Source organism: Thermobia domestica, chromosome 3 (genome assembly GCF_964235325.1).
Source record: "Thermobia domestica chromosome 3, izTheDome1.hap1.1, whole genome shotgun sequence".
NCBI classification, from domain to species: domain Eukaryota; kingdom Metazoa; phylum Arthropoda; class Insecta; order Zygentoma; family Lepismatidae; genus Thermobia; species Thermobia domestica.
This window is the reverse complement of record NC_137456.1, coordinates 158,585,868-158,600,010: the sequence shown is the minus strand read 5'-3', so window position 1 is coordinate 158,600,010 and position 14,143 is coordinate 158,585,868. Positions and strand designations below refer to the sequence as shown.

Here is a 14,143-nt window from a genome sequence, read left to right as displayed (position 1 = left end):
CAGAATGACGTACCGGTACATTATATGATTATATTCATAGATATATCATAATGAAAATTTTTCACAACATTTGTCTTGAGAAGTGAATCGCTGCCTCATAATAGTACTCACGCAAGCTTTTGAGTTATAGGTTTTCAGCGAGAAGGCCTTGGGAAGGAATAACATTTTGACTTTCTTCATAAACTTTTATAAAGCAAGCTTTCGATTTCGTCAATTCGTACAAAACAAGAATAACAGTATTGGCGAAGATTCGTTTTGGTTAAGAAATTCTCCAAACATGTTTATGAATAAGACTGAAATTTTATCAAAGATTTATAAACGTTTTACACAAGGCACGATCTTAAGAGGACATCGTCTATGAATGCGGCCAGGGAAATTTCAAGTTCTGTAAGGTGAAACTACGCTCTCAAATTTTGGCACCACTGATTGACACAGTCTCTTCTGGTAACACTGGTATCTAGCCGGTGTCGATGTGTTGTTGGGAGTATTGAATTTGTGCGTTATATTGTGATATTTGCAATATTTCAGGTAATAGATATGTACATTGCTTTAGTAATTAAGTATAGAATAAACTGTAAGGCAAGTAAAATAAAATGTTGGGTAATAGTTTAGACTTTTGTCGCCCCAATTTTTGCATTTTCTGCAAGTGGGTAGCGTTCATTGCGGTATATTGCGTATAATTGGATGGAACGGCCATTTGTAAAGAATGAAAGTAAAATTGCGAGGATTTATGTCCCAAGTATTTTTGGATCTGATATTAAATCTAAAACTCTTTCTAGCAAAATAAAATAGGATATTAGTAGGAGCAGATAAGTGGGAAGATGTAATGGGCGGCTTCAATATGTAGTCAGAATAAGAGAATGAAAGTACATTGACGATATGTATCTAATACGCATTTTCTTGCTGACTGTACAGTAACTACTTCACTAGAGGAATTGGAAAGGTTCTAGAATGTTGGCCCGTACATGCACATTCATGTCCAAAGTTATTGTCGCATATCAATAAATGTGTTGTACAAATATAATTTGGTAACCAATTCACCGGTATTTCTTAATTTTAGTATGCGTATAGTCGGTAAAGACATGTATGTGGCAAATTTCATATCAAAAGAGCAATGAAACGAAATTCTAATTGTTTTACTCATTTTAATTTTCGTATTTATAATTATTTTCCTATGAAATTTACCACAAAAATACATTTCCCGATTATACACATAGTATTAAAAGTGTCCTGCAACATCATTATCAATTTATATTCTTACAAGAACACAGTTATAGATACGCGACAATCATTTTGGACATGAGTGTACATAAAGGTCGGCTAATAGCCAAGTTAATTTACTTTTATTTTTAACTCAATGGTAATATGGACTAGTGTTTAGAACCCTGCGAAGCGATTGTGAAGTTTCAGCTCACTCTGTTGGAATGAAACTGGGGGTTAAGTTTAGAGTTGCCCATCCGTTTTTTATAAAAAATTAGGAACATTTACAGGAGAAATGAAGTAAGAAATGTTGATTTGGAGTTCTTATGTGATGTTGAGTTGTATCAGTTTGGCAGTAGAGTTATGTTTAATACAAGACAAGATATGTGGAAGTGGGTACTATTTGCAAGACGGGGAAGGTTCGATGATTCAGCAACATGCCCATTTTATGTCGAGAACAGAATCCAACCAACCCCTGTGGGGCTTCTAACCCGCTCCTTCAATTACTGCTACGGTACTACTTCTACTCTTATCCCTAGTCCTAGTACTACTTATACTATGGATCCATATAATAAACTGCATGTTTTATCGTTTTTACTACTTTTTTGTAGGTTTGAAACTGGAGGGGCAACTCTAAACTTGCGCCGAAACTGGGCTAAACTGCCGCAGATGACTGCCACGGGTGAAAGCCACATAAGCCTCTTTTCAGTGTTGTATTACTAATTAGTTATTTCTTTAATGATGACCATTCACTTCGGGTATCTTTTCAGTTTCTACCCCAATCTCGCACATATAAGATCTCCAGTGTTACTCATTTCACAAAATATAGCTGAGCGAGCGGACAAGGTTAAAAGTCTCGCAGGGCTCGTTGTTATCTACCTTTATCACAATTTAGACAAAGACACGGTACTCGGTTCTGGAGCCATAGAATGAGTTGGAAGATATTCTAAATGTCATCCTTCACTTTTTTCTTATTCTCTTGCTGACACTTCGTCTGATTCTGTTAATTTTCTCGTAAATTTTGTGTTTCGGGTCCGCCATCTGCGGAAGTTGACCCTGAAACTGAAAGACTAATGGTGCATCCTGAATTACTTAAGACAAGTGAAGTGCAGAACTACAGTGCTTTAGGAGGTCATCTATTTGTATCTTACGACACATTGTAACTCTTGCAAAATTTATCGTTATATGGTTATTTGGCATATTTCCTGGTATGAAACTTAATAAACCAACTAGATAGACGTGTGCTTCAGGAGAGGCACCTCTTGCGAAGTAATTCGGACTTAGATTCCATAGTTGTAAGGGAGAATTAAATGGTAGATGAGAGAGTTCGGGTACTTTTCCGTCGATCCTAAAGTGACATAATTGGAAAGGTGAATTAAATGCACTTGCATGTGAAACATACCTTGACAAAATACGTCGCAGCACCCGGTATTCCGAACATGAGCGATCATGGTGCTTGTGGGCCGTAACATTTCCGACCTCCCGTCCAAGAATTCCGTACCCACTGTTGTCAAGACTTAGCTTTTGTACACTTTGGACTCAAATCGGGACGTAGCCTGGAAACTCTGTTGAGAACATGTCTTAGGCATTTTTGCTGAATCGTCGGACCACACGAAAATCGAAAAAAGTACCAAAATGTAGCTAGTACATTTGGTTAGACATGACGTTTGCGTTACATTAGGCTAGGCTACGTTACGTTACGTTGGTAAGAGTGCAGTTTGTGTCGAACATTCATTAGAACCGATTCCTCGGAACAGTTCAGGGGGTATGTTTAGTACAAGGGGTCCAGAAGCACGTAAAAAACACAAAATTTACAGGAGAAATGAGTGATGTAAGTACTTAGACGTAACATAACGTAATCAAATGTAACCTAACCTAACATAAACTAACAAGCTAACCTGAACTAACCTAAACTAACGTAATATTAGTAGAAATAAGTGAAAATTCTATCATTTTCTTAGAAAATTATGCGGGACTCCTACACTAATATAACATAAATTAAACTAACCTAACTTAACCTAAACTAGCCTAACCTAACTTAAACTAATCTACCCTACCCTAAACTAACCGAATATAAACAGAAATCACCAAAATTGTAACATTTTTTAGAGAAAAGGGCTGGACCCCTTCTGCTAAACATAGGCCCAGTTCAGATATCAGTTCCCAAAAATAATCCCATGAATCGAAGCAATCGAAAAGTAAATTCTGGACAAGTTTTGCAGACCACCTAATAAGTATTCGTAATCTAACTTCACACCAGCAAACTAAGATATATCATAACAATGATAATAGATTACGATTGCTAACCAGATGATCTACCACACACCAAGAATTTACTCTTCAATTACTACATACAAGGGCAATATCATTGAGAACTGACGCCGAAGGCTTCCGAGAAATCAATGCAGGTGAAACGGTGACTATCAATTTTGAGATCTAAGTGGGGGACTACCGTCCCCGAAACCCCCCGCTCAAGTACCATAAAAATATCCAAAACAACAATAAATAATAATCAAACCATTACTATAAGTCTAACGTAATAAGAAAAAAATGAATTAACACTCACCACTAATTATAAATCAATCCAGCATGCCGAATAAGAAAAAAAAAGTGATACACTTCACCAACCAGCCAGCAGCAAACTATCCATTTCTGACTACGGCGCATTCGACCCACATTAAATTTATGTCTACCGAACAAACTTCTTCTCCACTTCAACTGCTATTCCAGGACCTCCGATAAAGTCACTAGAATTTCTAACTATTGTTTCAAGACACACTTCTCTACAGAAACACAAACAATCCGAAACAGTGTGCCTACTATGTTTCGAGGAAATTCCAGAACATCGTTGATAATGAAATCATAATTAGTAACATTACGATTAAATATATATATATATATATATATATATATATATATATATATATATATATATGATAAAAATACTTCTCAATGTTAATCAATCCACACAGTATTCCGAAACGATAGGAATTCACTTCAGTATCACAAACATATTTAAAAAAAAAAAAAAAAAAAAAAAATCTGAAACTCACTTGAGAATATCAGAAGAAAACGACATCCAAATTGACTTAACGTCACACTTCACCAACGCAACACACGTTCAACTGTACAACATTCGAACATCAGTTGCGAATACATAACCAATCAGCAACTTCAACACAACCAACCAACCACATCACAGGATGCAACATCAGTGCCACCAACCGCTAAAACACAGATTCCGCACCTGTAACAAGATCACTTGTTCGGCATAAAGTGCACTCTAGCCGTTACGTTCAATTACAAGTCAGTTACCTTCAAAACAGAGGCGTGTAAATACGGGGTCCAGATATGTGACATAATAAATACTACAGTGCAAAAAACACAAGACAACCTGCGCTAAGTGGCCGCTAAAGAGCACGAATGCTATCTAACCGAGATAGAGCAGGGCGAGGCTCGCGGGGAGGTGCGTTCGAAGGAACAGGGGCGTCAGTGATTGTGGGCATGCGAGGGTGATGGAAACAAGTGGCTTCAAGCAACGATACGAGTTTCAAAACCGCTTGTCATCGTTTCATACTAGTAACGCCCCACTTGTAAACAGTACACCATGTCTTTCATGCAATTTTAACAACTGACGCTCGTTATATTTGGATGATTTTATAAAACAAATACGATATGCGATAATCTTGATATATACGCCATTTCCGGGACAGTTGTAGGACACAGGTCGCCCATATAGGTTAGTAACTAAGTGGCTTCTTTTCTGTACCAAAGTTTAATATTTGATCCACATAGTGTTGCCAAGCGAGCGTTGGCGAGTGAAGGCGGGTCACAGCCCCGTAGGGCACGTTGTTTTCTGTCCTTATTAGAGCGAAGTGTAAAGGGGAACCTGTTCTAGAACCCTTCCCGCTATTTCGTTTTTTTTTTTTTTTAACTAAATTATAACAAATGTACCTCTCCGCCAAGTAGTCTCTTCCGCCTCCATATACAGTAGCACTGAGAACATTAAAAATAGCCTACAACTACCACTTTCTTAGTTTCAGCTATTCCCCTCACCTGACTTTCACACACTTCTCCAATTCACCCGGTAAACTTCCAATAATTGGTCCGGCGGTACAGTACTTAGCGTAACTCCTGAGAAGTATCTACTGCTTGAAATCCATTGAATATTGATAACATATGCATTTTTGGAATGTGTTTGTGTGACTTTCTTTATGCTGATATGGATCAACACACTACAGTTTCTGGAATTCCAAATAGCACGTGTTGATTTTGGCTTTTGCATGTTTTTTGGAAGCTCTGAAACTATGCATATATCTTGATACGCCTATAATAGGGGATTTTTATTCCGTTTCTATATTATATAGAATTACCCATGTGTTTGGTATCCTACAAAATTGTCTACCTCCTCCTCGCTAGAAATCGAGATATAAGCGAGTATCAATGGCACAAAACTTGCCACACGAAATGCGGATATGGCTTCATGAGTTTCCTTTGTGCAACAAGGGAGTTCCGTAGTTTCGTGTGTATAATTGAACATGTATACTTTATAAGTTACTTAAATAGCATTTAAAACACGAATACGTCTTTAGATGTACGGACAAAATTTAGTAAAATCCAATTTTGCTCTGAAGGTCAAATGCGATTTTCTCCAATGAAACCCACTTTTTTTTTCATAAGTTGTTCACAATTTTGGTCAGCACAATCACAAAACTTAGTGTTTGCCCCATTTCCTCTTTTCCGCAGGTTCTGCCGATAGATAGTAATTATTTTTAGTCACGACATTGTACCTAAGGACAGGCGTTTAACCCTTTTAAGATATGAGGTTTTTTTTAGGTGTTTTTGTTCACTTTTAGTCTGGAAGGTAGAGCATCATCCCTAATTATCGTACGATTATGGTTCGTACGTAGTTTTGTTCAGAATAGAGTAGGCTTTCAGACGGTACCACTCACATGTCCCTATCATGTACTTGAGGGGATTTTTTTGACAAAAAAAAAGACTTCAAAGTTTGGGACCCCCTGAGCCCCCCCCCCCCCCGGGTCTGCGCACAAACCTGAAAAAAATCTTGAAAAATACTACGTAGTGTACTAATTACTTGCGACAAATTAGAATTTTCTGTTTTAAATAATAAGGGCGGGAAAATTTTTTACCCATGTTGGGAGAGCATTACAAAACGACCAGAATTTCCCTAAAATGCACCCTACAAAATTTAAAAATTTCCTGACACATCCCTAATTATTGTAGGATCACTATTTATACGCCGTTCTCTTCAGAATAGAGTAGGCTTTCAGACCGTACAACTCACATGTCCCTAAGGAAGGGAAGTTGAAAATAGGGATTTTTTGTGAAAAATCCCTTTTGTCCTCATCTTGAGGCCCTTTGGCGCGGCCTAGGGTAAACGTACAAATCTGGAAATCACTTGCAAAAATAGTGCTTGTAGTACTAATTACTTGTGACAAGTGCCAATCTTCTATATTCAACACTAAGGGTCGGAAAACTTATTTCCCTCTTCTCCGAATATCCCCAGAATTTGGCAAAGATCATATAGAAACTTTAAAAACTTCCTCATACGTCGTTCTCTTCAGAATAAAGTAGGCTTTCAGACAATACCACTCACATGTCCCTAAGAAGGGAAAAGGTGATGAAACTAGGGATTTTTGTGGAAAAAAAAAACTTTTTTCCCATTTTGGGGCCCTTTGGTACAGCCCGGGGTAAACATACAGATCTGGAAATTACTTGCAAAAATAGTACTTGTGGCACTAATTACTTGTGACAAATGCCAATCTCCTATCTTCCATACTAAGGGCGGGAAAAATGTTTTCCCATGTGGGAAAAGCGTGTCAAGCGCTCCAAATTACAGTAGTGACAGAAAGGATATTATGTGAAAAAAAATCCGTGACACGTCCCTAATTATCGTAAAATGATGATTCGTACGTCGTTTTGTTCAAAATCGAGTAGGCTTTTAGAAAGTATCACTCAGATGTACCCGAGCGGAGCAATAATCGCGAAAGTGGGATTTTTGGTCAAGAAATATCCCCTTTATCCCCTCTGAATCCCCCCCCCCTTCTGTGTTGACGAAGAGATCCGAAAAATTTCAGATAAAACTAAAGGATCCGCTGATAGTTTGTGTAAAACTTCAGAAATCTAGTGTTAATGAGAAGCTCACCAAAAAATGTTGAAGTTAGACCTCACTAAAATAAGAGAATTTGTAAAGTGATAACTTCATACCCTCCGATGTTCCGACGCTCGGAAGCGTATAGATCCTTCCAAGGCTTTCTTCAATGCCTCCTCTCTTGTTAAAAAAAAAAAAAAAACCGGAACTGAATAGCTTTCTTAGTTCACTTTTAATAGAATTTTGAAGACACTATCGTTTCGTAGTAAAAAACTACTATATATCTTAAAAGGGTTAAAAGAGCTTCTCTTCTGTGAGACAGGCGATCGCTATAGAGCGTCTCACCCTTAGATTGCAGTACAAGAGTAAATGGCAATGCTTTTTCTTATGCCCATTGTTGCCAAACGTAGCCTGAAATTTAGAAATAGTTTTTCTTTAACTAGATATGGATAGATTATTGTAGGACATTGTATTCTCTTTCAAATTATCTGATTTTCTCATATCAAGAAAAATTTTCAAGTATTGAAATAATCACCATAGAGCAAAAACTGTAAAATGTAGTGAGTAATGGTTTTTGTGGTATGGATTCAAGAGTTCTAAAGATACGGTTTCATCTGGCCACCTTTATCCTTGTGATGAAAATGAAAGTGGTGGAAATCTGATTTCCTCTTTTCAACGTTTATCGCCATAGAAATAAGATAGCGAGAAGCAGGTTTTTTGATAATTGAAAAATAGTTTCAATCTTCGACTTGACTCCCCAATTGCAACTGGAAATTGTACATCTATCACTTCCGGTTTTAGTATTGTTTCCTATGGAATGAAAGCGGTATACTATTTGGTTTACGAGTTAGTTATCCGAAGAACAGGTATCGTATCAGGTTTTATTCTTCTGTTGAGACCCGAAGTAGAAAGAAGTAGTAGAATTTTGGTTTCAATATTCATTCTTGTTTAGTAATAATTGTATGGCAGCGAGAAAGAGATTTTGATATAGATTCAGCGTCAGATGAACTTGCTCACATTATTCTTCTGTTGTAGCCAGTGACTGTGGATCTGTTTAATTATGAATTTGCATAGTTCAAAAATCCATAATAGATGCACAACTAAAATAAAACTCACTTTTTAGTTCCGGTAAGACCTCGAGTGGTTTGATTGTATCCCACATATAAGTTCACTTTTCATATACTCCTCGGAAGCCCCAAAACTGTTTCCTCTCAATGACTGCTTCATTTTGAACTAATGACAAACTCTACCGCTCATTTCGATTGCTATCAAGCTTCGGATATAATAGATGTCGCACCTTAGTTGATTGATTTGAAGTTTATAGGCCTATCTCTTTTCGGCTTTGTCTGATTCAACAGCGTAACGTGGGATCCGAATCATATGCTATAAAATGGAAATCAAACCCTGGTTTCCCGTGCTAAAGACGCATATGCTAGCCATGTAGTTATGAGGAAGATCCTCTTAGTGGCACAGTGCTCATCCCTCGTTTGATCCCTGGTCACGTTAAGTTTGGGTAGGCAACATTTTGGCCATGGGTTCTCTCAGAATTGTTCGGTTTCCTAAGGAACTTCACTTGTGAATTAGAACAAAAGAGTGGGGTCGGAATTTTCACCTGCATTGAGTATGAAGTAAATAGGTACAATTCGTTTATTTAGTACATGATGGCCCGGCCCTTTTTGCATTTTCATCATTTGAATGTTATATATCACATCGTAGTATTAGGTGGTTGATTTGTAGTTTGCAGTATCGCTTTTCAACACTGCGTAATAATTACTGGAAAGAAATCGTGGTGATAAGTCCGTTTGCATCCAAAGATCATTGCAGCCTCCGAAACCCACAATTCGTCCATCTCAGTTTTTTTGGAACTTTAGCATTTTGAAGACTTGAACGATATAAGAAATTATAACAAATTTTAGCTTACTTCTACAGTATAGATTTATAGGATCGGGGAGAGTTTCGTGGAATTAGAGAGAATATTAATTTTATGTGCATGCCGCAGACTTGAATAAGTCACTGCTGCGGACCTAATTGGCGGTAGAGCTGATTCGTCTTGTTTTAAAGGTAATGAAATAAACTTTTCAACGATATATTGCAATATCAGATTTAGAGGTGTCTGCTCAAGATCGTGCAAGTTTGAGTTTTGACCTTGAATTTTTGAGGATGTATAAGCAGGGATTTGTTTGGAACTGACAGCCTTCCCCGCTGGTCTACACGTGGTTACGAGTTCGATTCTGGGTGGGAGAGCACAGAAAATCGTTGATAGTTAAAAGTAGAGGAACAGCTGAAATGACGAATGTCAGTCGGACGTTCCAGTAACACCAAGTAAATATAATAATAACCCCTTGTTGTTTGCAGGTAAGAATAGGCAGTTTTCAAACGAAATAATGATTTTCAAGTTCATTGACTGTGACTCCATGTGTGTCACTTAACGTGAGAAATTTTGTAACATTTTTTTTTCTTTTAAATGCAAAATATATTTATTTTCATTAACTCCTTTATTATGATATGCAAAATGTCATTTAGTTTTGATGATATTTAGAACAATATTTATGTTGCAAATGTAGGCAAGTGAGTTCTCTCGTGGTTTGTGCAATTTAAACTTCATTTTGCACATTTCTGTTGCTATTTTAAATTGAAGATAGGCTGAGCCTTGATCCTATATATCGCACCTAAGAAAAAGAAATTAGAATAAAGGAATAAAAGTTCTAATTTTTCGGTTGATTTATGTTGAAGAAAGTTAAGTGTAAATTTGAATGGGTTCCGTGTGTCTGGTCAGAAATTTATTTCTGAAGACCAAAGCTCGAAGTGTGTATTGACTGTTAGTAGGTTTTATATTAATTTGCTTTTGTTTTATTTAGAAGATAAGTTATAATTTGAGATATGTATTATGTAATTTGAAACATCATGTTTACTTGCAGATATAGGAATTTTATTCCTACGCAGCGTACAGGATGGGAGATATAAAGGCCTTCCTTTATGGGTGGTGCGGCAAACAAAAAGTAACACCACAATATGACATAAGACCAACAGGTATGAACAAGTGATTATCAGTTCAATTTTCACAGAATATGTATAATAAAAGTGAAGAAAAATTATGATTGACGAATATCGACATGATACATATTAGCTTAGACGTCTAATGAAAATTATTATTACACCCTGCTATGTGAAAGAAGATTATAAACTTTTTTCCCTTTCTTCACGTTGTCCTGTTATATTTATTTATTCAGTATTTTGACACTGAAGGAATAGAATGACAGTGTTGATCGTTTTAGAACAAGAAGTAAGCTTAGTCTTTTTCTGCAAGAGATTGGCTTCATGTGAAGAACCAATGATACAATACTGTCTCTTAACGCCATGAAGCGTAGTGATCGGTTGTAGAGATACTGTGTTTATGGCTCTATAGGGTTATGGCCACTCTAAGGACTTTCTAATTTTCGTCACCCTTATTTTGTAAAAGAGATTGCCATTATTTATGATTTCAGAGTGTATACTTCTAACTTGAACTCATGTGAACATATTTATCGTATCAAGTCGTTATCTATTGTCTTTAAAATTTGGAAGAAAGAGAAAAATACATTTTTTAAAAATAATACACATTTCACCACTTTTGGCCATTCTGCTTCTGCTTATGGACACTCAAAATAAATATAAAAAATCAACTTCCAAATTAAGGTTTATTAAGTAATAAGACATCAAAGATCATTTATCTATACATGAAATTAGCCTAGGTATAGGGCTCTTGCCTACTTAGGTCTGAATGCTAAAGTTCGACCTATATATAGGCTACGTTACAAAAATATATTTGGCTTTAGCATTTAAATATGTACATTTTATATATAGTTCGCAGTATATCTGTAACAAGAAGTAACCTATAGAATAAAATCTTAAAAAATAGGTCAAAACTAGTCGAGCATAGAACAATATCAATGTTGTAGGGTTTTTCAAGTGTTTTTATAGCTCCAGGAAATATATTTACCACCATTCGATCCCGTTCTGTAAGACTTGGTTCTGGCAATTTATCGATATGTTTACTTGTGATATGTCATTCTCAATGATTACAGACTGTACTTTCTTTTGAGTCCACACGACCTCCTTCGTGGCTAAACAATTAGCTTACGTGCCTTTGGTATAGGAAACTCGGGTTCGATTTCCGCCGGGAGCTAATGTGGCTCAGGTTCTACGTTAATCAGTAGATCTACGTCTCACATAGCCTCGCTGCTGAAAGGGACTTAACATCAACTCATTGAGTCAACATATTTGATATATTGAATATCATACTCAAAATTTGAAATTTTGTTCAATATTACACCAACATACTTGTACTCTGTCACACGGAGAGATTTTATTAAATTTAGATATAGGCTAACACAGTATTTATTTTATACCGAGTGTAGTAGGCTAGGACTGTTGTTTCGTTCCATTGTATGATTAGGTGGGTTAAGTTTTGTGTGTGTGTGTCAAAATGTTTTGATTTGTAATTTAAAGTTAACTTAATATTTAGGACTACTAATGGATTTGTCTAAATAGGCCTATTTAGACCTATAGCAAAAAATGTGTTGTAATGTCAATATAATACTGTTTTTGTCATTTTTATTAATAAACAATAAAATTACTATTACAGTTGCAAAAGGTGGCCATAAGCAGTAACAAGTATGAAACCACTTATTGCCACCCACTGGCTATAACTAATTACTTATGGAATATTCCGACCCACTAATGGCCATTGCATTTATTTGTTGTGTTTTGAGGTTCTGGCAGTTACGATAGCATTATAAAGAATTTTTTTTTTTTTTTTATTTATTTATTTATTTTTTTTTTTCCTTAACAGGGAACTAAGTTTCTACTTTCTAGGCCACGAGATGAATTTTCTTCAATTTTTTGAAAAACTCGAAACTCTTAAATTTCACAAGAAATTGGAGAATTCTTTGCATCAACACACAAAATGTGACAGCATATCGATATTCATTAGATTCACAATGCCTCAGGGTTGGCTGGTTTAAACCAGCTTTTTTTTTTTCTTTCTTTCTTTCTTCGAAAAAAAAAAAAAATTGGTTTAAACCAGAAAACGAAAAGTGTTGGTAAAATCTTTTTGAAAACACATTTGTGCGTTACCACGTTTCACTCCCATATATTATTTGTATTATATTCAGACCTAAATTCCCCATTCATTACTCAGAGAGATTATACTACAAAAGCAACTTTATATATATATATATATATATATATATATATATATATATATATATATATATATATATATGATTTTTTTGTAGTTTATTGTTATGCAATAGCCATCAAAGAAAAGATCTAAATATTGTTTCGTTTTAATAATGTTTACTAAATAATAATATTTTAATAATAATGTTTGATAAAATACATCGAAATGCCGTACTTTTTTTTTGGGGGGGGGGGGGTCATACAAACCCCGTGAGAGGCATTTATTGAAATCAGAAGTATCTTTGGTATCTATTTATGTATAAATGGGTCAGAGCCAAAGTGGACTCAAATAATTCGTATCTTTATTCACTTTTCTTACTGATACGCAGATTAAGTCGTCGTATTTCTTTAACTTGGATTAATAATAGTTGTAGTGAACTAACTGGGACTAAATTAGTTCTTCTGTATTCTGCAGTATTTTGAAGTTGTTCATATGTAATTCTTTATAATGGTTTCACTTGTGCAACTGTTTATCATTTTGTCCTTCTAAAATGACCCGTGACAATTATATTAACAAGAATGAAGATCAGTACAATGCATTTTTATCAGGAGTCCTTCGTAAGTGAGTCAGCAGAACTATCCCATTTGTGGCTAATTAGTCCCGGTTTCGAGTTCAAATTGAGGACAATTTCTCTCAGATGTAAGCCGAAAAGAGGGATTCCGCTTTAAGCTTATGTGACCCTTTCCAGCATAACCCGGTTGTTGCATGATAACATCAAGGTGAAACAAACAAACAAGCAAACAAACGAAAAAAAAAGTTTACCCCCTTTCCCCCCAAAAAAACTTTCAATAAATAACATGGTTTTTGCCAACCCTGTAATGCCTACTGACTAAATCTGTTGCTGAAGTTCTACTACCTTTAATAAGCTTTGTTTCGATTGGTTGAAAGCATGAAGCTTAATAAAGGACTAATAATATGAAAGTGGCCATAAGGGGTATGGTGGCCATGAACGGTACCTCCACCCTATTTTATATTTCATTGCTGATTGCGAATCTCACTGATTCTATCACTTCAGAATAAAATAAATATTTGTGGTAATCTCAACATTCGCAATACTAAAATTGTTTCTCATATACTATTCAATAGAAGACAAGTATAGTGAATGAGATGGAAGTATTAAAATAGTGGCATGGGAATTTTATGGCTCCAGTGCAGATTTCGAATCTCAGAATGATATCAATGTCAATATTAGCATAGTTTTTACCAGGGTGGATTGATTTAAATCAGTCTGATTTAAATCACGATTTTAATCAAGATTCAAATCACTTGATTTTTTAAATAAAAATCGTTGATTTAAATCAAATCCGAAATGAATTAATTTAAAGTGAAAGTAAGTAAAATCCCGTTTCTCTTCTGTTATTTCGATTATGGAAGATAATAATCATAATACAATGAGACTCAAATGTATGTAAGCACAGTATAAAAACGATTACCATGTAGGGAACGAACAGGGAAAATCCCGTTTGAACGGGTTACTGGTGAACCCTGCTTTCTTCTCTTTGTAACACAAGGTTTTAAAATTTCTATTGCAACGGGGAAATCACCATAGACATTTAAGATGAAAACTCTTTTGTGTCCACGTCTATTTGTTTGTTTCCAGATAATGGGTG

At 35.7% G+C, this 14,143-nt stretch overlaps 1 protein-coding gene across 2 annotated transcripts in view; it reads left to right on the top strand.

Annotated features, from left to right (window-relative positions):
• The first annotated feature begins 380 nt into the window (after positions 1 to 380).
• Positions 381 to 14,143, top strand: part of mle (dosage compensation regulator mle) — a 127,123-nt gene continuing 113,360 nt past the window's right edge. For both annotated transcript variants that reach the window (XM_081751938.1, XM_081751937.1), the window contains exons 1-2: positions 381 to 528; positions 10,231 to 10,342. In XM_081751938.1, coding sequence (XP_081608064.1) covers positions 10,264 to 10,342 — 79 coding nt within the window. In that variant the 5' untranslated portion in view covers positions 381 to 528; positions 10,231 to 10,263. The remainder of the gene's footprint in view (positions 529 to 10,230; positions 10,343 to 14,143) is intronic.